Source organism: Littorina saxatilis, linkage group LG11 (genome assembly GCF_037325665.1).
Source record: "Littorina saxatilis isolate snail1 linkage group LG11, US_GU_Lsax_2.0, whole genome shotgun sequence".
NCBI classification, from domain to species: Eukaryota; Metazoa; Mollusca; class Gastropoda; order Littorinimorpha; family Littorinidae; genus Littorina; species Littorina saxatilis.
In genome coordinates this window covers 2,380,616-2,401,573 of record NC_090255.1, presented here as the reverse complement: position 1 = coordinate 2,401,573, position 20,958 = coordinate 2,380,616, and the positions used below count along the sequence as shown (strand labels likewise).

Below are 20,958 nucleotides of genomic sequence, written 5' to 3'. Positions count from 1 at the left end.
CCAGGCTGCCGCGGCCGGGATTCGAACTCACGACCTTCCGATTAAGAGGCCGACGTCTTACCACCCCGCCACAGCGCCCGTCCAGTCTCTATACTGATAAAGGCCACTTTCTGTGTATGATTTTCATTTTTGTCTGCTTCAATGGTATCGCTATCAGGCGAGAGCCGTCTTTTCGTTCCTCTTTTTGTCAGTTTTGTCATCATGAATCGTACTTTCTTCAGAGTTACTTGTGTCTGTTTCAGATGGTTCAGAAAGCCGCGTTTAAGCAAAGGTGGCTAGGCCCCCCCCCTCCCCCCCCCCTGGATGCTGGCTCTGCTTCGATCACTGTCTTGGTTGCCCCTGTTTTGTTTTTTTACCCCTTTTTGATAGTCATGTGACTTTCTTTGATTTTGAGGTTGTTCCTGTTGTTTGGGGTTCGGATCTCTAGAAGTTTGCAACTGGTGAGACAGACATGCACCCGAAGTTTGAGTTTTTTTGCTTTAAATCAGCTGACGGGGCCGTTTGTTTTGTTGAATGGTCAGTGGCATGCACTTGGGCCTGCACTTTAAACTGAGTACCTTGTTTCAGGATCGCTACATTATTTTCTGTTTTTGTTGTTGTTGGAGGGGTAGACCCGTAGCTGTTTGTTCTGATGCAAGCATTTTACCACTGTTTCCCTTTCGGCTAGCTCTACGGACTTAGTCACTGGCATCTTTGACTGGTTGTTTTGTCCTTTGTTTAGCTTCTCTTGATTTTTTTCCAGCCTCTAGGGCCCTAGCCTTTTGATCTTGGGTGCACATCCTGTGCGCTTGTTTTTGTTTGCTTTTTTGGGGCACATCTTTACGCGGTTTCTTAGCGGGGCTCTCTGCAGTCAGGCCAAATTCTTTGATAGATACAGAGTGCCCCGGCGACGAGGTTAGGTGGAAACTCCACTCCGCTTCGCCAAGCTCTTTGGTGTTGCGCGGGAGTTCTGCGAGGAAACTAATGCTAAAGGGACCGTCCCCGAGCCAACTCATCATTCATTCTGAACACAGACAAAGGACAATACAAAGAAACAAACAATACAGACGCGAGCCAACTCTATGCGTACACGACTATACTCCACAAAAAAGAATGAGGTGATGGAGAGCGAGAAAAGTCTCTTTGCTTTTGCCAGCCCGTGGTATACCCAGCGGACCAATAATAAATGAAATGATGATTATTTACAGCACAATGAGGTGAAGTGATGATGACGGAGAGGGGGAGGGATGGACCAGAAAAAAACCTAGCAACCTATCACTATACTACATACTAACAAACCCCACAAATGAAACCAGAAAAACAAAAATAAACAAACAAATCGAAAAATTTCCGAACAAGTTTGGAAAACAAAAATAAAGGAGGACGATTTTTACTGCTAAAGCAACCTACAGCCTAATTCTAAGCACCCACCGACATTACTGACCGTACCAAGCAAACTATCTGCTGCAAAAGAGCGGCCACGTGGACACCGAAATGGCGACCGGCGTGAGAAAACATAGTCACCACCACTGAAGGAGCAAAACCACCAACACCGAGTATACCACACTGTGTCGTTGATAGGCACAGACACCGGCGCGTAGCGTAGCGTAATGTAGTTAAAAGCTCAGATTCACAAGAGTCACAAACACAGATAGAGTTCAGTTCTTTTTACGTTTAGTCAAGTTTTGACTAAATTTTTTAACGTAGAGGGGGGAATCGAGACGAGGGACGTGGTGGTGTATGTGTGTGTGTGTGTGTGTAGAGCGATTCAGAGTAAACTATTGGACCGATCTTTATAAAATTTTACATGAGAGTTCCTGGGTATGATATCCCCAGACTTTTTTTTTCTCATTTTTTTTATAAATGTCTTTGATGACGTCATATCCGGCTTTTCGTGAAAGTTGAGGCGGCACTGTCACGCTCTCATTTTTCAACCAAATTGGTTGAAATTTTGGTCAAGTAATCTTCGACGAAGCCCGGACTTTGGTATTGCATTTCAGCTTGGAGGCTTAAAATTTAATTTATGAGTTTGCTCATTAAAGTTGTCATTAAAATCGATTTTTTGCAAACAGATTTAAAATTGATTGCATCGTATTCTTCATCACATTCTGAATCTAAAAATATATACATATGTCATGTTTACTCTTAAAATGTGATCACAATTAACGAAAATAGAATAATTAGTCTTACGATTAAAATATAAGAAATCGATCCAAAAATGATGTCATCTTATTCGTGATCATTTCCTGATTCCAAAAACATATAGATATGATAGGTTGTATTCAAAACAAGCTCAGAAAGTTAACAAGAATACAGAAAAGCGCGCTTTCCTGCTTAGCACAATACGCTACCGCGCTAATCTGGCGTGTCAATATCACTACGTTTTGCACGTGGAAGGTGAGCGATTTCCTTCACGCGGGGATTGACGAAGCTGTACTGTCTTAGTGAATAAATACAGTGCGTTCAGTTTCATCCCGTGAGTTCGACAGCTTGACTAAATGTAGTAATTTCTCCTCACGCGACTTGTTTTTTACATTTAGTCAAGTTTTGACTAAATGTTTTAACGTAGAGGGGGGAATCGAGACGAGGGTGTGGTGTATGTGTGTGTGTGTGTGTGTATGTGTGTGAGTGTGTGTGTGGGTGTGTGGGTGTGTGTGTGTGTGTGTCTGTGTGTGTGTGTAGAGCGATTCAGACTAAACTACTGGACCAATCTTTATGAAATTTTACATGAGAGTTCCTGGGTATGATATCCCCGGACGTTTTTTTCATTTTTTCGATAAATGTCTTTCATGACGTCATATCCGGCTTTTTGTAGAAGTTGAGGCGGCACTGTCACACCCTCATTGAAATTTCGGCCAAGCAATCTTCGACGAAGGCCGGACTTCGGTATTGCATTTCAGCTTGGTGGCTTAAAAAATAATAAATGACTTTGGTCATTAAAAATCTGAAAATTGTAAAAAAAATATTGTTTTTATAAAACGATTCAAAATTACGTTCATCTTATTCTTCATCATTTTCTGATTCCAAAAACATATATATATGTTATATTTGGATTAAAAACAAACTCTGAAAATTAAAAAAAATTTAAATTATGATCAAAATTAAATTTCCCAAATCAATTTCAAAACACTTTCATCTTATTTCTTGTCGGTTCCTGATTCCAAAAACATATAGATATGATATGTTTGGATTAAAAACACGCTCAGAAAGTTAAAACGAAGAGAGGTACAGTAAAGCGTGCTATATATGAAGCACAGCGCAACCGCTACCGCGCCAAACAGGCTCGTCACTTTCATTGCCTTTTGCACTAGCGGCGGACTACGTTCAATTTTATTCTGTGAGTTCCACAGCTTGACTAAATGTAGTAATTTCGCCTTACGCGACTTGTTTTCCCTCCAGAAACCCGACTCCCCAAAGCCAGGGCACACCGTGTATTTTGCGTTGGCGAGAGATGATGAGCGATGAGATTAATGTCAAACTTTTATAGCCTAAATATGTGCAGTTCTCTCTCTAATGGTGTTTCTTGGCGAATGCTAATGTATACAGTTTCTAAAGCATGATATTTAAAAACGTACTTATTTTGGTTTATTGCTGCGTGGTTTTCACCAGTTTGCAGTTTTTCCATGCCAACATTCTTAAAATATCGACACGTAAATTATCGTTTAGTCTATTCCCACTCGGTATATTCTTTAGGTATGTCGGCCTGTCGCATACACGGCATTTTTGGCAATGCTGGGGTTAAGTTTCCACATACAATCTATCTGACAATATTTTTGTAGTTAACCAATCAATTAAGAAAAACAACCTGATTGGCGGGGTGTGTGTGTACGTTGGGCGGGTGTAGGGTTGATGGTTGGTGATGGAGGGTGGTAATGTTGTTTTTAATGGCTAATTTTCACGTATAATAAAAATATATATATATTTGTTTTTATAGGAGGAAGACCCAGTAAAAAGAAGGCATTTTTTTCCTTCTCCTTTTGGCGAACCAGCACCTTCCTCTGCAAAAGCAGACTCGAGTCGGGTGAGTGGATCGACTTATACCCACTGGGTTTCTTCCTCAGCACAATCTTTGCTTTTTGTTTTCTTTCTGGGCATGGCATCCGTCCTTGCTTGAATACGATGATTTCGAGGTCAAAGCCGGAAGAAACCTTTGTGCAGCTTTCAAGTTCCGCCTAGAAAAAACACACGATTGTTTTCAAAATATTGATGTTTTCATACAATTTTGAGTATCTCCTTCATGGTATGAATATTATTTAACAAACGGGAAACCCCGATCATATTCTGTGTTGTTCTGTGTTTTCTGTCCCAGTGCTGGATTCGTTTTGGAGCACTTTTTGAGTCAATTAACAACCCCCCCACCCCCCAACACCCATAAGAAAAATAAACTATGACAAACAAAGAACCAACACCTTACACATATCACGTTTGAGAAAGGCGGCATCATTTTGTTAATAATTATGAATTCATATTTTTCCATTGTACTATTACAAAAGTACATTTATTAGATGTGGTTAACGAGCGTTACCAGCAGTCGACGCGCGTTGATACAATCGTCCATTGGGCTTTTCCACACAAAAAATATTACTTAAAACAGAATGGTAATTCTCGGAACTTGTTCACTTGAAGTACGCGATAATTGTGCAATTCTTTATCAATTCGATCTCCCATTTATCTTTCAAAATCTTTTGAATTAAGAAACATGAATTAAAAAGAAGAAGGAAGAGTTAAAAAAATACAGACAAAGTTGAGAAAAAAAGTTTAAACAATGCTCTTGACTGCTTAGAGAGTCAAACCCGTGACCGGCCAATGTAACGAATTGTCGGTCGGGCGCATTAACGCCAGTGCGACTCACTGTCTTCAGAGGTAAACATATATCCCTTGTGATTTCTCAATTGGGACCGGTATCGACTCGTCAGTTTCCGAGTCACTCCATTCGAATATGTGTACTGTATGTTTGTTGATCTCACTGTTCAAAGTAAGTTGATAACTGCCCCTTTGATCCAGCTAGTTTACTTCGTATCAGCTTGTTTGCAAAGTAAATTGAGCAGCGTTAATTACAAGTCTGACCGACATTCTGCTAGTACCACAGCTCCGAAATACATTGGCCAATAACCGAAACGCGCTGACGTCATTTCATATGTTTACCCGGAATTCCAAACGGTTTTTGGAGATTTTGAAGATTTCGTTCGAGACGATGACGCCCTACGGTCAGTTTATTCTGTGAAGGGAAGCAACGAGAAACGGGCGTCGACAAACGCAATGAAGGACTATAATAAACTTGTAAGATCATCTACCTGTAACTTTACATATTTAAAAAACAAACAAACAATGTCAACAAACATTGCCTTGAGTATACATTTCAAGGGATGACTTAGCGTAATACCTATCTAACACATCCTTATCATTCTGTCTATTTTTGACAATACAGAGGGTATCTAAAGTGGACGTCTTAGTTGAATCAAGCAGTGCCGACGATGGAAAGACAGAACAGTTCTCACGAATGAAGAAGGACGTTTCATCCAGTGAGAAAGCTGCTACACTGCAAGATGAAGGTACGTGTCACGCATTCTTCTTTGCTCTCTCTAAGCTGGGGCGATCAGTGTCATGTTTACTTTTACATGCTCCGGGACTGGATATAACCGAGTTTGTTTCCATGACTATTTCTTGTCTTTAACATATTGAAAACACCGTACAAAACAACCAGTTGGCCCAGTGGTAAGGCGTCCGCCCCGTGATCGGGAGGTCGTGGGTTCGAACCCCGGCCGGGTCATACCTAAGACTTTAAAATTGGCAATCTAGTGGCTGCTCCGCCTGGCGTCTGGCATTATGGGGTTAGTGCTAGGACTGGTTGGTCCGGTGTCAGAATAATGTGACTGGGTGAGACATGAAGCCTGTGCTGCGACTTCTGTCTTGTGTGTGGCGCACGTTATATGTCAAAGCAGCACCGCCCTGATATGGCCCTTCGTGGTCGGCTGGGCGTTAAACAAACAAACAAACCAGTTTCTATTCGCCAGTATCGTTGGCACTTAGAAATAGCTTGTTCTTGAGGCCTATGTGTTTGCAATGAGGAAAACTCCAACACAAAGTTCCATGTAATGAATGGATATTGTACGCCTCAATTGTAAAGCCTTCTGTGCAGTTCCGAAGATTCTATAAAATGATAATTCCTTTAGAACTTAAAAACATGCTGGTAAAGGGAACATGTTTCTGTTAAAACTTCTCGGACAGACGTAGTCCCACGAGGCTAAAACAGAAGTTATTTCACACGCAAGCCTTGAAAGGACCGGGCATTCTATGCACAAGAACTGTACAGGATACACACTTTAGCATGATTGATGTTTGCCTTTTGCTCATGTTTTCCAAGTTCGCCATAGGATTTTGTCTTCTTCTGGGTTCCCTGAGACAGGCACAGTCCGGTCTTCCTGACACATGCTTCTGTGTATTGAAGGGCTGATCTCCACAGGGCCGTTGACTTTGTCCCTCACTGGTGTGTCAGCCGGCCAGATGTTTGCTCTCACACTACAGGATAAACTGGTTCAAAGAGGTTTTATATGCTCCTGCCTCACAAACCAACTCAAGACTTTACATAGCAGTGTTTCTCTATTTTAATTCTTATTGAATAAAGCATATTTTGTCCGCTTTAATTGTCGATAACGGTAAATCTTGGCGAAAAATGTGTTGGAATGTCCTAATTTCTGTTCCTCTAACACTCCCATCATTCTAACTCCCCCCCCCCCCCCCCCCCCGAGTTTTGTGCTTCATTCACATGAACGAATACACTAGATACAGCTGTTGTTTTTAGCCGTGTTACAACAGAACAAACCCTTGAAATACGTTTTCATCAACACATCAACATTACACCTTCAGTACATTCAGTCGGTTTATGATTGAGCGCATAACAAAGAAACAAGTGTTTAGAAGAGCGACTTGCAATGATTAGACATTTAAAGTGATTAATTTTACTGTGCATGTTAACCTCTTCGATACCCTTAACTGAACCTGATATTCTAAATTAGCTGGCAAACAAAGCTGTTAAGCCGGGGATCGATTAAACATACATCTGTCTAGATTTTATGGGGATCGATTCAAATTACATCTGTTTTGATGTCACCTTGTTTCTTGTCATTTAGTTTGTCTCTGTTTTTGGTAAGTTTCTTTAGTTTTCTGTTTTGCTTCAATTAATGTTCTCATCAAACCGAAACAAATAAATCTAAAGCATATCATGTATCATGTAATTGTGAATTATAGGGTGCTTTTACAGTGATTCGTGAAAGCCTCTTCACTGGTCCATATTAGGCGCCCAGGCTTAATAAATTATAATATAAATCATTTGTGATTTTTTTTCTGTATTTGATTTTTGCTCAATGTCCATCAAAGGTTATTTGCTCTAATTAGGTCTAACGGTTAACTAAGGAAAGAAGGACTACCAAACACACAATACAACTTCTTCGAAAGAAAAAAAAGCTTGTTATCATCAAGAAACAAAAATTGATCCATATCAGGCATCCTTTTCCTGCAATTAATAGGAGCTATTTCTGTGGTCTTTCCAACTTTATTGTGACACAGGTGTGTGTGTGTGTGTTTTACAGATGCAGAGCCCCAGCAACCAATCTTCAGCAGCTCGTGGCAGTTCAGTGAAACCTTTACTTTTTATGGCGGACAGCTGCAAGCAATGGATTCCGATGTCATCCTCACCATTCCAGAGAAGGCAGTTAACGATGGGAGTGGGGAAGAGCCTAGGAGTGACCTGACAAACGCAGCAGCTTCAATGTGTACAGTTGGAAGCAAAGCCACTGGTTTAACAGAGCAAGAGCTGTTCACGCCTGGCACCACCAGCCAGCGACAAGAAACTGCTTCTGTTGACTCCAAGGCGACAGCTGAAGTAACCATTCATGGCGCCATTACCACTGACCTGAAGGGAGTACATAAAAAACTAAAACTGACCGCGACGGAATCCATCTGCAGTCCAGTGGTGGAGTATTACGCTGGAGATAATTTCATGTTCAAGAAGCCAGTGTGTATCTCCCTGCCACATTTCCTCCCTCCTGATGTGAACGAAAATGACGTCAGAGTGTTCCAGGTCAACAGAAAGTGTAATGAAGAAATCTGCAGTGAAACCCTTCGGCTGGTAAGCAAGCTAGAAGAATTACACGCAGGTGGTGCAGTGGATGCAGAGAGAGTGACCGGAACATTTCACTTGACTGAGGAGAACAGGATAATCATCGTGACGAACCACTTTACCGGCTATTTCTGCACACACTGCAAGCAGCAGATGGACCCGCCCTACTTGCAGTTCCGCCTGTATGCAACTGAAATAGAGAAGAAAACTGGAGATGCCGACCTGACCATGCTGATTTGGGATCTGAGGTTGGGCATCAGTGATTTCCGTAAGGTAAAGGCAGACGTTTTGTGTGTGTGTGTGTGTGTGTGTGTGTGTGTGTGTGTGTTTGTGTGTGTGTGTGTGTGTGTTTGTGTGTGTGTGTGTGTGTGTGTTTGTGTGTGTGTGTGTGTGTTTGTGTGTGTGTGTGTGTGGGTGTATGTGTGTGTGTGTGTGTGTTTGTGTGTGTGTGTGTGTGTGTGTTTGTGTGTGTGTGTGTGTGTGTGTTTGTGTGTGTGTGTGTGTTTGTGTGTGTGTGTGTGTGTGTGTGTTTGTGTGTGTGTGTGTGTGTTTGTGTGTGTGTGTGTGTGTTTGTGTGTGTTTGTGTGTGTGTGTTTGTGTGTGTCTGCGTGTGTGTGTGTGTTTGTGTGTGTGTGTGTGTGTGTGTGTTTGTGTGTGTGTGTGTGTGTGTGTGTGTGTGTGTGTGTGTGTGTGTGTGTTTGTGTGTGTGTGTGTGTGTGTTTGTGTGTGTGTGTGTGTGTGTGTGTGTGTGTGTGTGTGTGTGTGTGTGTGTGTGTGTGTACCCATGTTTCCACAGGTTTGGTTGCCTAAATCACCATAAGGCAACTATCCACACGTGGATGGCAACCTAAACTCTGGATGGCAACCTAATTGTGTGGATGCTCGCTTCATTTAACACCGTTAAATTGACTTTTTTGACGGAAAGAATGTCATAACAATGTTCAAAATGACATTCTTTCCGTCCTCTATAGGCGACGAAATAGGTCAAATTTTGTGCATTTTTTAGTGCAAAATTCTTCGATGCCGGAGCGAGTACTGCACCCAGTGCTGTTGTAGTGCAAGTGCACTAGAAAGGCACTACACCCAGTGCCGCCTCTTAGGTAACCATCCACACTTTAGGTATGTGTGTGTGTGTGTGTGTGTGTGTGTGTGTGTGTGTGTGTGTGTGTGTGTGTGTGTGTGTGTGTGTGTGTGTGTGTGTGTGTGTGTGTGTGTGTGTGTGTGTGAGACATGTCTTTCATTGTTGTTCTTGACTTTATTTGTTTGCATGAATAATATTGGTGTATGTATGTCTGTGTTGTCTGTGTTGCTTTTTTAAAATTACGTCAATGATACGTGCACGCGTGTGTGTGCCTATTGTGGATAAATACTCTCAATTTCCCTCATTCCGGATGACACTGAAGGCAACTTAGGTTCGGTTTATTGCGATATAGTTTGGGGTTATTAAAGGGACAGTATGTTCCATATCACATATCTCTCCAGGTTTTAACATGCGATAATACTAAAACACACACCAAAACCCAACGGTCTGACTGCATTCTGCGCATAATTATGTTTAATCAAAATTTGGTTGACTTACTTTCAATCAGAATTTCATTTAAAAGAGATTCCCACTCTACACAGAGACTAGGTATGCGTCGAAGTGGAACAATATCTTATATATAAAGAGATTTTTGAAACCATCAAACGCAAAGTAAATGACTTAGTTGAAGGCGCTAAAACTGCTTTCTTTTCTGCCCAGATTATAGGTAGTAGAACATGCAAAGAACTTTTTCAAAATTTCAATTCTCTGCTTGGAAAACAGACGGTTTCCAGCCTCCCCACCACCCATGACCCCAAGGACCTGCCAACTGTATTTTCTGACTACTTCACTGAGAAGATCGAAACCATCAGAAATAGCTTTCCTCCACCAGTGGCTTCGCCTCCGGCTTCACAATTCTCTGGTTCTTTGTTGGATAGCTTCATTCCTGTATCTGAGCAGTTTGTTTTGAAGATTTTGAAGAACACAGTGCCAAAGTCTTGTGAGCTAGACCCCATCCCCACCAACTTGTTTTATGAAAACCTTGACCTTTTTCTTCCCATCATAACCAACATAATCAACTCTTCTCTCACTTCTGGCACTGTGCCAATGGACTTGAAAACTGCAGTAGTTAAACCTTTGATCAAGAAACCATCTCTGGATAAAAATCAGTTGAAAAACTATAGGCCTGTTTCCAACTTGCCATTCATTTCTAAAATTCTGGAAAAAGTAGTGCTTAGTCAGCTTCTCTCCCACCTTGAAACCAACAACCTCTGCAACCCTCTTCAGTCAGCGTATAGGGCTGGCCACAGCACCGAGACTGTTTTGCTTCGTGTTGTGAATGACATTCTTTCTGCTCTGGATAATGATGACCTATCAGTTCTGCTTCTCTTGGATAACTCAGCTGCGTTCGATACGATCGATCACTCTGTTCTGCTCTCTCGTCTCGAATCTGTTTTTGGCGTTCACTCTACCGCTCTTCACTGGTTTAGTTCATATCTACAGGGCCGTAGTCAGTATGTGTCTGTCAATAATCTCTCATCTCCTCCATCTCCTCTCTGTTTCGGCGTTCCCCAGGGATCAGTTCTAGGCCCAGTTTTATTTGTACTATACACCACTCCTCTCTCTGCCGTCATCAAGCAACACGCAGTCAATCACTACCTCTTTGCAGACGACACACAACTCCAACAAGCATGCAAGCCTACAGAAATCCAAGCGGTGACGCACACTCTCCAAAACTGCACTTCAGATATTAAATCATGGATGACAAACAATATGCTCAAGTTAAATGATGACAAGACTGAATTTCTTCTTTTCTCTGGAGCTTCCTGTTCGACCACTTCCCTTCCAGCCTCCATCACAGTAGGTTCTAGTGACATTTCTCTCTCTGATAGTGCTAGGAATCTTGGGTTCATCATGGACTCCCACCTCTCAATGAAACAACACATCAAAAAAGTCTGTCAGACATGTTACTTTGAGATCAGAAGAATAGGTTCCATAAGAAAATTTCTCACTGTTGATGCCACTAAAACTCTCGTTACATCCTGCATTCTGTCCAGATTAGATTACTGCAACTCCCTTCTCATAGGTTGCCCTGACTCCACTCTCCAACTCTTGCAAAAAGTACAACACTCTGCTGCACGTCTCATTTTCAGAGCACAGCATCGACAACCCTGCACTCCTCTCATGAAAGAACTTCACTGGCTTCCTGTATCTGAACGTATTAGGTATAAAGCTGCCTGCTTCTGCTACAATATCATCTCTGAATCGGCACCTGCCTATCTTTCTGAACTGGTCTCTCTCTACACTCCCTCTCGCACCCTTCGTTCTTCTGATGATGCTCGACTTCTCTGTCAAGGTCGCTTTAAACGCAAGGCTCATGGCTTCCGCACGTTTTCGTATTATGGACCTCAGTTATGGAATTCACTCCCCTTTCAATTACGTCACTCTCCATCCATTTCATCTTTTAAGTCCAATTTGAAAACTCACTTGTTCCAACAACACTACGGATAGTTCCTTAGTATAGAGTCTGGGGATGTGAGATGTGCATGATGTGTTGTTTGAATCTGACAGTGATTGTATGATTTTTGTATACATGTATTGTTGTCCCGCGCTTTGAACTTTTGATAAGGCGCTTTATAAATGCCCGTTATTATTATTATTATTATATTGTGCCTTGATAGACATCAGATGTTGAGCATAATCGTTTACATGAGAAATGCCATGCCGTTTAAGTGATGTTAAACTTCTTTAAAAACTAATTGTAAACGAAATGTATACATGTGTATGTATGTGTGTGTGTGTGTGTGTGTGTGTGTGTGTGTGTGTGTGTGTATGTGTGTGTGAGTGTGTGTGTGTGTGTGTGTGTGTGTGTGTGTGTGTGTGTGTGTGTGCAGCCATGGGCTCCAGACTCCAAAGATGAGATGACATTCATTACAAGTACCAAACTCGAAAGGCTCAGAAATGAGAATGTTGATGATGTTAGGGTTGGTGTTTGGATTCGCTTCCCACCGACAGAAACTGATGAGCCGGTGTGGATGCACAAATCAAGACCTGATGGAACTCCTTGGTTGAAACCTAACAGGGTAATTGTAGGCTTAAATCTTGTGTTATTGCTCAGCGTCATTAGTGACTTTGTATTTGGACATGAACGCTTTTTCTGGCCGTCCTTTCTTTTCCCTTGCATAATCACCCCATATCCGCCTGTAATAAAAGCATCATTCAGCTCATACTACCTACTCTTAGCAGCGACTAGTCTGAGTTTTGGTATGCTTCACTCCCACGTCAGATCATGGGCAAATCTCTGGTGGTTTATATGATTATTTACACCGGAAGACAGGTTTCTTCAACATTTTGACCTTTGTATTATTTTTGAAGTTTTAAAGCAAGATATGAACATTGCAATTCTTTGAAACGTGTGTGTGTGTTGAAAAGCGTTTTTCACTTTTTTTTTCACTGTAACATATTTTAAAACGTGGTGATCTCATGTACGATAAAAAAAAGTTTCAGAATGTTTTGCGGGAATTTTGAATTATTTCCTGTAAACTTAAAAAATAAAAGCATAACTTTACCATACTGATGACACGTTTCTGCATAACCAGCATTGGTTTGGACATTCAGTTAACACAGTTAAATAATATGTTTCTATTGAACATGTGATTTTCCTTCTAAGGCCAACTAAGAGTCATATTTAACCGTCTAGCCAAGGCTACAAAATAGTGCATATTTACGTTCGAGCCTAGAACGTATAAACAAAATCCAACTAGAATAGATTGATACAAATATAGCAATAGCATTGTCTACCAAATATGACAATTGACACAGACCCCAACTGGCAGCGTTCATCTCGATCTTGAGCGCAGTCTCGGAGAATCATCATGTTAATGTCTGACCCGATCTGTGTAAAATGTCTTACTTTGGTCAAGAATACAAATAACGTAGATGGTACCAAATAGCGTTGATTGCGGTCGTACCAATTTCGGGTTCCAGTATTGCGGATACGAAATGTACTTACTACTTAGATCATTTTGCTTTTTTTTTCTCAGAGTTTTCATCTGCAAGTCTTTTTCCCAAGTCTGTATCACACGGAGCCGGAGAGGGTGGAATGGTCCATCCAGTGTCGGAAGGACCCAGTACAACTCCAGCGGTCGGAATGCTACATATACGTCGACGTTGGCTACGTCAGACAGGATCGCCCATGGTCTGACTTCCTGGAGACACAAGACACGTCAACAATCAGAGCCTCACTGAAAGTATGCATTTTTATTGGTTGTTAGAATCATTCTCTTTCCTTCCTAAAGGTTATTAAAACGTTGAGAGCATTGTACTTTACAAAAAGCAATGTTTTGACCCATAACGTGCATTTAGCAAGAAGTTTAACACTTTACAAGCCACTGCTACTTGCAAAATGGCTGCCATACCTAACCAACTGTAAAACAAACAAATGCGTAAGTTCGAGGCTTTATTCATAAATGTAAATGCCTCATTCTATATTAATGGTAAACATTATGTTTTTCGCTGTTTTAATTATGGATGGACAATTACCCAAACTTCTTTAGTTCAACAAACCCTATGTCTCGTTTGTTGTTGTTGTTTTTGTTGTTGTTGTTGTTGTTTTATGTTGGTGGAGGTGGTGGTGGTGGTGGTGGTGGCAGTTGTTGTTGTTTTAAAGATTTCAAATTTTTACGAAACAGATTTCTTCCGCCTCTGTGAGGAATGTTCATTAGAACTCCTCCCACATTTAAGTTTGGCATTTTTAAAAAAATTATTGTGAAGTAGTTAACAGCAGCATGGTTATGTGTGAAGCTTTGCCTGTCACCATATTTAAAAAAAAAAATGTAATGTTGAAACAAGTACACCGTTTTGAACGTTATTGACCACTGTACATTCTTATCTCTGTTTTTGCAAAAGATTCCTAAAGCATACATTCACGAGATGGTTTCTTTTGTTTTATGAATAAAGCAGATAATGCACAATAAAAGTTTCCAAAACAAAAGAAGTACGTTAATCGTCTTATTTAAAATTACTGTGGTCTTAACCTTTGCTTGTTGATTAAGCAAACTGAACAACAGCATATTGTTGATTTTCGGAAATAACTCTGTCAGATTGTCCAAGCATTGTGGCAGATTTCTTTTGTAATATGCAGTATTGCTTTTCTTCAACCTGTTTGAGTCCTTGCATTGTTTAAGATATTACATGGGTAAAACACATTTTCTCCAGTCTGAATTTTGGCAGTGATTCAACCTTTCTGTAACTAGTATTTAGTATGACCCAAACAGTAATAAGGAAGTGCATGCTCAACTGATCGTCTTTTACCTGACATGGCAACAAACTAACTCTGACGTGTATGTTATGTATTATGACACCATTTTCTTTCGAAAATATGCTTATAGGAGCCACGGTGTAGTTTTTGTACAGATTACTATAGAGGGTGAGAACTATGCAATGAAAATATTGGACTATGTACTTTCAAGCGCGGCCTAACTTAATTACCACACACATTGAGAACAACACTTCCTGAGGTCCTGTATGGGATTTGGATAGACGTAGCATTGAGTACAAAAGCATTCACCACACACACCTAACCGGAAAAAGAGCACAGGGGCCTACAATATACAAATAACACTGCTCTATTTTTCCTCACATTGCTCCCTCGTGACTTTCTTATTCAGAGGGGCACTGAAATAAAAAAATAGAACATGTGAAATCTCTATGAAAAGCGGACCCCAAGAGCGAGAGACGCATGCTCTTCTACCTTAAAAATATGTTTTTACTTCTCTCTTTTTTTCAGATGAAAGAGTACCGTTGTACCCATTTCTCTGTACCAGTTTCGTCACAAGCGCCTGTTCCTATGGAGACAGGCACATTCCAGGACGAGATGACCAACCATGAACTGTCCAATTCAAGATCATGCGTAAGCAACTTGCTGCACAACCCAAACAGTCTTCCAGCAATCTACCATCCTGCACAGACCTTAAGACCGCAAGAGCAGCCAACTCTTTTGGAAAGGGGCTATGGTCAAAATCCAACAGTTGTTAACATCGCAAAGGTTGTTGCAAACAAACTTGACCTCGCGTCATTGCTACATCCACAGCAAAATGGAATGGAAAGCTATTTTGAACAGGGAATGATAACTGCAACCAGAACATCTCAAAACGAACAGTCCTCAGGCAGAGTTGCAGCAGATCAGAAAGGAGAAGAGACAGCGAGGAAATCACTGACTTCGTCTGAATGGCAAGGTGCAAGCCCGAAGAAAAAGAAAAAAAAGAACCGTAAAAGCCACTGTACTCCTTCTGAACAGTGCCCTACTCAGCCAATGCGTCTTCCATGCGGTAACGAAAGAAACGAAACCAACGGAGAAGATATAAATCAAGTTACACAAGCGCCCATGGAAACTGTGGGAAATGCGCCGCAAGAACTCTCAACCAGTTCCACACGATCCCAGATGAGTGAGAACCCCTCCTTTGAGTTGAAGTGTCCTGTCCCTTGTTCCGCTGACGTCTCCGGGACCCACACAAACCGAGATAACGTCTCTGGGAGCAGGAATGCAATGCTGGAGGCATTGGGAGGTTCAGATCTGGTGGAAGATGATCGGTTGTCATGTAACCCTTCATGATTGACGCCAAACTTGACTGCTATCGACCTCAATCATTGGGCTGAATCATGGGGGTGGGGTGGGGGGTGCATGGTGGGGGGTGGGGGTGTCATCCTTGATTCCAGTAGGCCCCCTGTTTATACGGAACTTGTGCCTTTTTCAGGAATAGACCAACAATATTCCTTTCAAATGCTAAATTTCAACAGCATCTGAAGGGCATGCAGTGCCACCCCCCCCCCCGACACTCCTCGCTTGGCCAGCCCTTGTACCCCTGTCTCATGTTAGAATCCCCTCCCTCTCATACACTGGGTCCAGCCCTGAAATGCCTCGGTGGCAGTGGCATATAACATTGAAGTAATCAAACAAAGCCATACAACCTACTCGGGATGGGTAATTGATAGGTATTTTTACCTTCATGCAGATTTTGCCTATCATGTCGAGTTTTGAATTTGAAACTTTGTTTTAAACTGTTGCCGTTTTTCTGTGTACCCTTGAGCGGATGTCACTTTATCATCGAAAAAAATAGTTCACTAGCCGTAATAAGTAGACCTAAAGGCACAGTAAGCCTCCCGTAAACCATCACAGATACTGTCAGGCTTTTACAAACAGTAAAAACACGTACACCCTTCCATTTGAACGCTCACCAAAAGGCGAACATCCTAGGTGCCCTACGTAAAGAGCGAGCAATTTTTAAAGAATTAATTTTGCGGATTGTCTCAGAGACAATCGGACCGTGGTGCGTTTTGGCGCTAGACCTAACTTTTACAATCTAAATAATAAATTGACAGCTTGTTATACAAACATTCTTAAATCATAAAAGAATTCTTTTTTCATCAAGACAAGATCAGTACAATTCGAAGTTTTGAAAGTTTGAAAAAAGAAAAGCAGGGTAACGCAAGGTCGTGGTTCTCGTAGCAGACGACGGTTTATGCCTATCGCCGGTTCCTCTCAACAGTCAAAAGCCATCGTTAGAGTTCTTGTAAACCACAGCCGTTTGTTTCGTGCATAGTCAGAGGTACATTGTAATGTGCTATTGCAGATAAGCTCACATCGAGTCGTATTCAAATTACTAACTGACGACTACATTGTAAAAAAGGGAAACTGGATCACACGGGTTCACGATGGCTCTGGGGTAAGATAAACCACGCAAAAATAAATTCTTTGAAAATTGCTCGTTCTTTACGGAGGGCACCTAGGATGTTCTCAAACGATGAGTGTTTAAGCTTAATGTGCCTTTAAGCACACAGACAGTTTAAATACAAAATAATGACTGATACAAATTCTGCGCAAAGGTACAGACCGTTGTACGTGTACTAATTTGTCTCCAAGTAGTGTTTGCTCAATGTCGGTCGGTCCTTATGCTCCGTATCTTAATAAACGGTCCAATATTATATTTGATGTGGGTAAATCTAAGCTGGTCCTTTTTGACTCACATGCGAAGCAAAAGTGAGTCTATGTACCCACCCGAGTCGTCCGTCCGTCCGTCCTGGCGTCCGTCCGGAAAACTTTAACGTTGGATTTTCTTGGACACTATTAAGTCTATCAACACCTGATGTGGCCTAATGGTGTATGGTTACAAGATCTCAAAAAACATGTGCGGCAACTTGACCTCACTTCAAGTTCAAGGTCACAGGGGCCGTAATTGTTGTCTTAAAAACGACCATTTTTCCCATTTTCGCATTTTTTTCTGAAGTTATTGAGAATGGCAACCTTAGCTATGTATGCTATACAGGGCAATGTAAGCCCTATCTTTGGACACCAGTTTGGTTGACCTTGCTTCAAGGTCAAGGTCGCAAGGGTCCTTTAAAGTTGGATTGTATACATATTTTGAAGTGACCTTGACCCTGAACTATGGAAGATAACTGTTTCAAACTTAAAAATTATGTGGGGCACATGTTATGCTTTCATCATGAGACACATTTGGTCACATATGATCAAGGTCAAGGTCACTTTGACCCTTATGAAATGTGACCAAAATAAGGTAGTGAACCACTAAAAGTGACCATATCTCATGGTAGAAAGAGCCAATAACGACCATTGTACTTCCTATGTCTTGAATTAACAGCTTTGTGTTGCATGACCTTGACCTTGGGTCAAGGTCACATGTATTTTGGTAGGAAAAATGTGTAAAGCAGTTCTTAGTGTATGATGTCATTGCTAGGTTTAGTTATTCTTCAAACGTTAAACACCAAATAAAGAAAGAAAGTTATTCTTCAACGCTGATAATACTGACAACGGCATCCCAGACGACAGTACTGTTTCCATACGCGAATTTAGCTGCCCTTGTAAAGTGGCTCGCTCACGAGGCCTGTTATGGGCGGGGATATAGCTCAGTTGGTAGCGCGCTGGATTTGTATTCAGTTGGCCGCTGTCAGCGTGAGTTCGATCCCAGGTTCGGCGGAAATTTATTTCAGAGTCAACTTTGTGTGCAGACTCTCTTCGGTGTCCGAACTCCCCCCCGTGTACACTACATTGGGTGTGCACGTTAAAGATCCCACGATTGACAAAAGGGTCTCTCCTGGCAAAATTGCTTTGGCACAGTTAATAATTGTCTACCTATACCCGTGTGACTTGGAATAATAGGCCGTGAAAGGTAAATATGCGCCGAAATGGCTGCAATTACTGGCCGTATAAAATTTCATCTCACACGGCATCACTGCTGAGCGCCTAGAACTGTACCCACGGAATATGCGCGATATAAGCCTCATTGATTGATTGATTGATTGTTAGTCTGAAACTAGAAGGACAGAGTTCTAAACATAGATGACAAAGATTCCGAAAAGAACAAACATTTTGCGGATGCAGACACAGAAAGACGTCATGAAGAATGCGATGCTTTAAAAGATACAGACTGTGACGATGACTGTGACGTCATTCACATTATACCGAGACGTCATTCATAGTTGTTTGGTCACTTCCCTCAAAAAGTAGATCTCTCCACAATGGCTGCTCCTGTGTTTAGGTTTGTCAAGCTTGAGTACGCAAAACGTGTTTGTTCTCTCGTCTGTTGAAGCTGTGAGACATAAATGCTATTCCGACTTGGTCATGTGACAGAGTTTTCTTCCATACTCGATTAGCTGATGTCTAACTCAGCCTCACGGCTTCGTTAAACAATCAACGTAATCTCGTGTGGAAGAAAACGTCTGTCACACGACCAAGTCTGAATAGCAGGTACTGTCAAAGTTATGTAAAGTTGATGCTATTCCTATCTTGCCGTACGGTAAGTTTATCTTTTTTCAAGACCAAATCGGAGAAGTAAATGACATGGGTTTATGTATGTGCACAATGAAAGCTACTCATTTATATCCTTTGTAAGAGACAAAATGTGAACAAGTGTGTGTATCTTTGAAAGTATTTTTTTGTGGTCGTAGAAGTCATCCTGATATTTTAACAAAAACTGTTATTGTTTCTGTCCCCTGAATAATTTGTTTTTCGTCTTTGATTGATGGTTGTGCTTGTTATGATTTGAAGCTGGAATTGACTTACACGCTAACATCCTCACCTCACCTCACCTACGCCTGTGACCCCGTCTGGGGTATAGGCCGCCAATTGACTTACACGCTAACATACTCTTGACTAATCCTGGCTAAGTTTGTAAGGCTGGTGGAAGGTGGTTGTGTACAACTTATTTTGTGCCATACTTGAACAGGGAAAAATACAGTATCTGCATGTCCTCTTAATAGATAACATGAACTTTTTTGTTTGGTGTCTTCTTAAGCTGCAAAAATGGGGCTTAAGCACTTGAATGTCATTTTGTGTTCGTTTATGTCTGATTAGGCCAAAAAAAAAAAATTGTCTGTTTCTGGTAACATGGCTAAAAAAAATAGGGTCGGTAGGTAGGGATTTTTTCTTTTTTTCTTTTTTTTTTTTACCCCAAATGTAGACCAATAAAACTAACTTTAAAAATCGCGCAAAGAGACTGGATTCACTATACATAGAGACAAGACACTCAACACATTTACAAATCGTCAGCGGACTTTCGTTTTCACACGTTTTTGTTGTTCATTTTCTCACCCTGTCCTTTACCACCAAAAAAAAAAAAAAAAAAAATTTTTGAGTTTGAAAAAAAAAAGTTTAGGGTCGGCGCCAAAATTTAGGGTCGGTCGGGTTACCAGAAACAGACAATTTTTTTTGTGTGCCTTACCTGCAGTTTTGTTTAACTTTCCGTTCGGATCAGTGTATAATATCATCAACAAGTAAGATAATGTGTGATATGACAAATATTTAGATACTATTTTGTCTCTGTTTGACTGTCTCTGTGCTGTGCACTGCAGGGCCGGACCAAGTTCGTTTGAGGGGGGGGGGGGGGGGGTTCCAACTGAAGGCAGGGGTCCAAAGTCCACATTTTTTTTCTCTGAGAGGTACATTGGATGGCCAGGGGGGGGGGGGGGGTTCCGGAACCCCAGGAACACCCCCCCCCCAGATCCGGCCCTGCACTGTGTTATCATCAAACTTAATTGTTTACCTATTTCATTTTGTAACTGATCATTATCTATTTTTCTGTGGAAGTATCTAGCGGCGTGACCTTAAAAAAACGGAAGCATTATGTACATATCAGCACTACAGTTACGGTGCTTTTTTAGTCGTTATCATATTTGCAATCATTTACGTGTTTGATGTTTAATCCTAAGTATGCCTTATTTCCTCTTTCCTCCCTTTGTTTTGTATTTGCTGATGATATGTGTTTGCTGATGACATGTATTCTCTGACGACATATTTTCTCTGGTGACATGTATTCTCTGATGACATATTTTCTCTGGTGACATTTATACTATGATGATACTTATTCTTAGATGACATTTATTCTTTGATGACATTTATTCTCTGATGACATTCAGTCTCTAATGACATGTATTCTCTGCCACTTAAAACTCTGCATTTGTTTAGAATTATGCATCTATAGATGAACTGGGCAATGCACAAAAAGACATTTGGGGTCATCACGTGTGCCCCACATTTAGATTAAACAAGGCTGAAAGCACATGTCACTTAAGTATAGGATAGGGGAGACAACCTCTCAGTGCTCTACGTGTACTGTGTATATAGTACATACTGATTCATTTCAGTTTTTGTTACGACCTACTTTTGTTTTAAAGTACAGAGCTCTGTTGAAAGAAATTAGACAGTATTGATATTGTTTTGTTGTGAAATGTAAAGTTGTTGATATCATTTTGTGTTAGGCATGAGTTTACTCCGAGTGGAACAAAAGGCAGCATATCTGCCTTTCTGGTCGGAAGAAGTAAAGAA

At 41.2% G+C, this 20,958-nt stretch overlaps 1 protein-coding gene across 1 annotated transcript; it reads left to right on the top strand.

Moving 5' to 3' along the window:
* The first annotated feature begins 5,428 nt into the window (after window positions 1–5,428).
* LOC138980641 (uncharacterized) lies at window positions 5,429–15,767 on the top strand. Its single transcript, XM_070353552.1, has 5 exons — window positions 5,429–5,531; window positions 7,569–8,371; window positions 12,014–12,202; window positions 13,163–13,369; window positions 14,908–15,767. The coding sequence occupies exons 1-5, from the start codon at window positions 5,480–5,482 to the stop codon at window positions 15,730–15,732; spliced, it is 2,076 nt and encodes a 691-aa protein (XP_070209653.1). The 5' UTR covers window positions 5,429–5,479; the 3' UTR covers window positions 15,733–15,767.
* The last annotated feature ends 5,191 nt before the right edge of the window (window positions 15,768–20,958 follow it).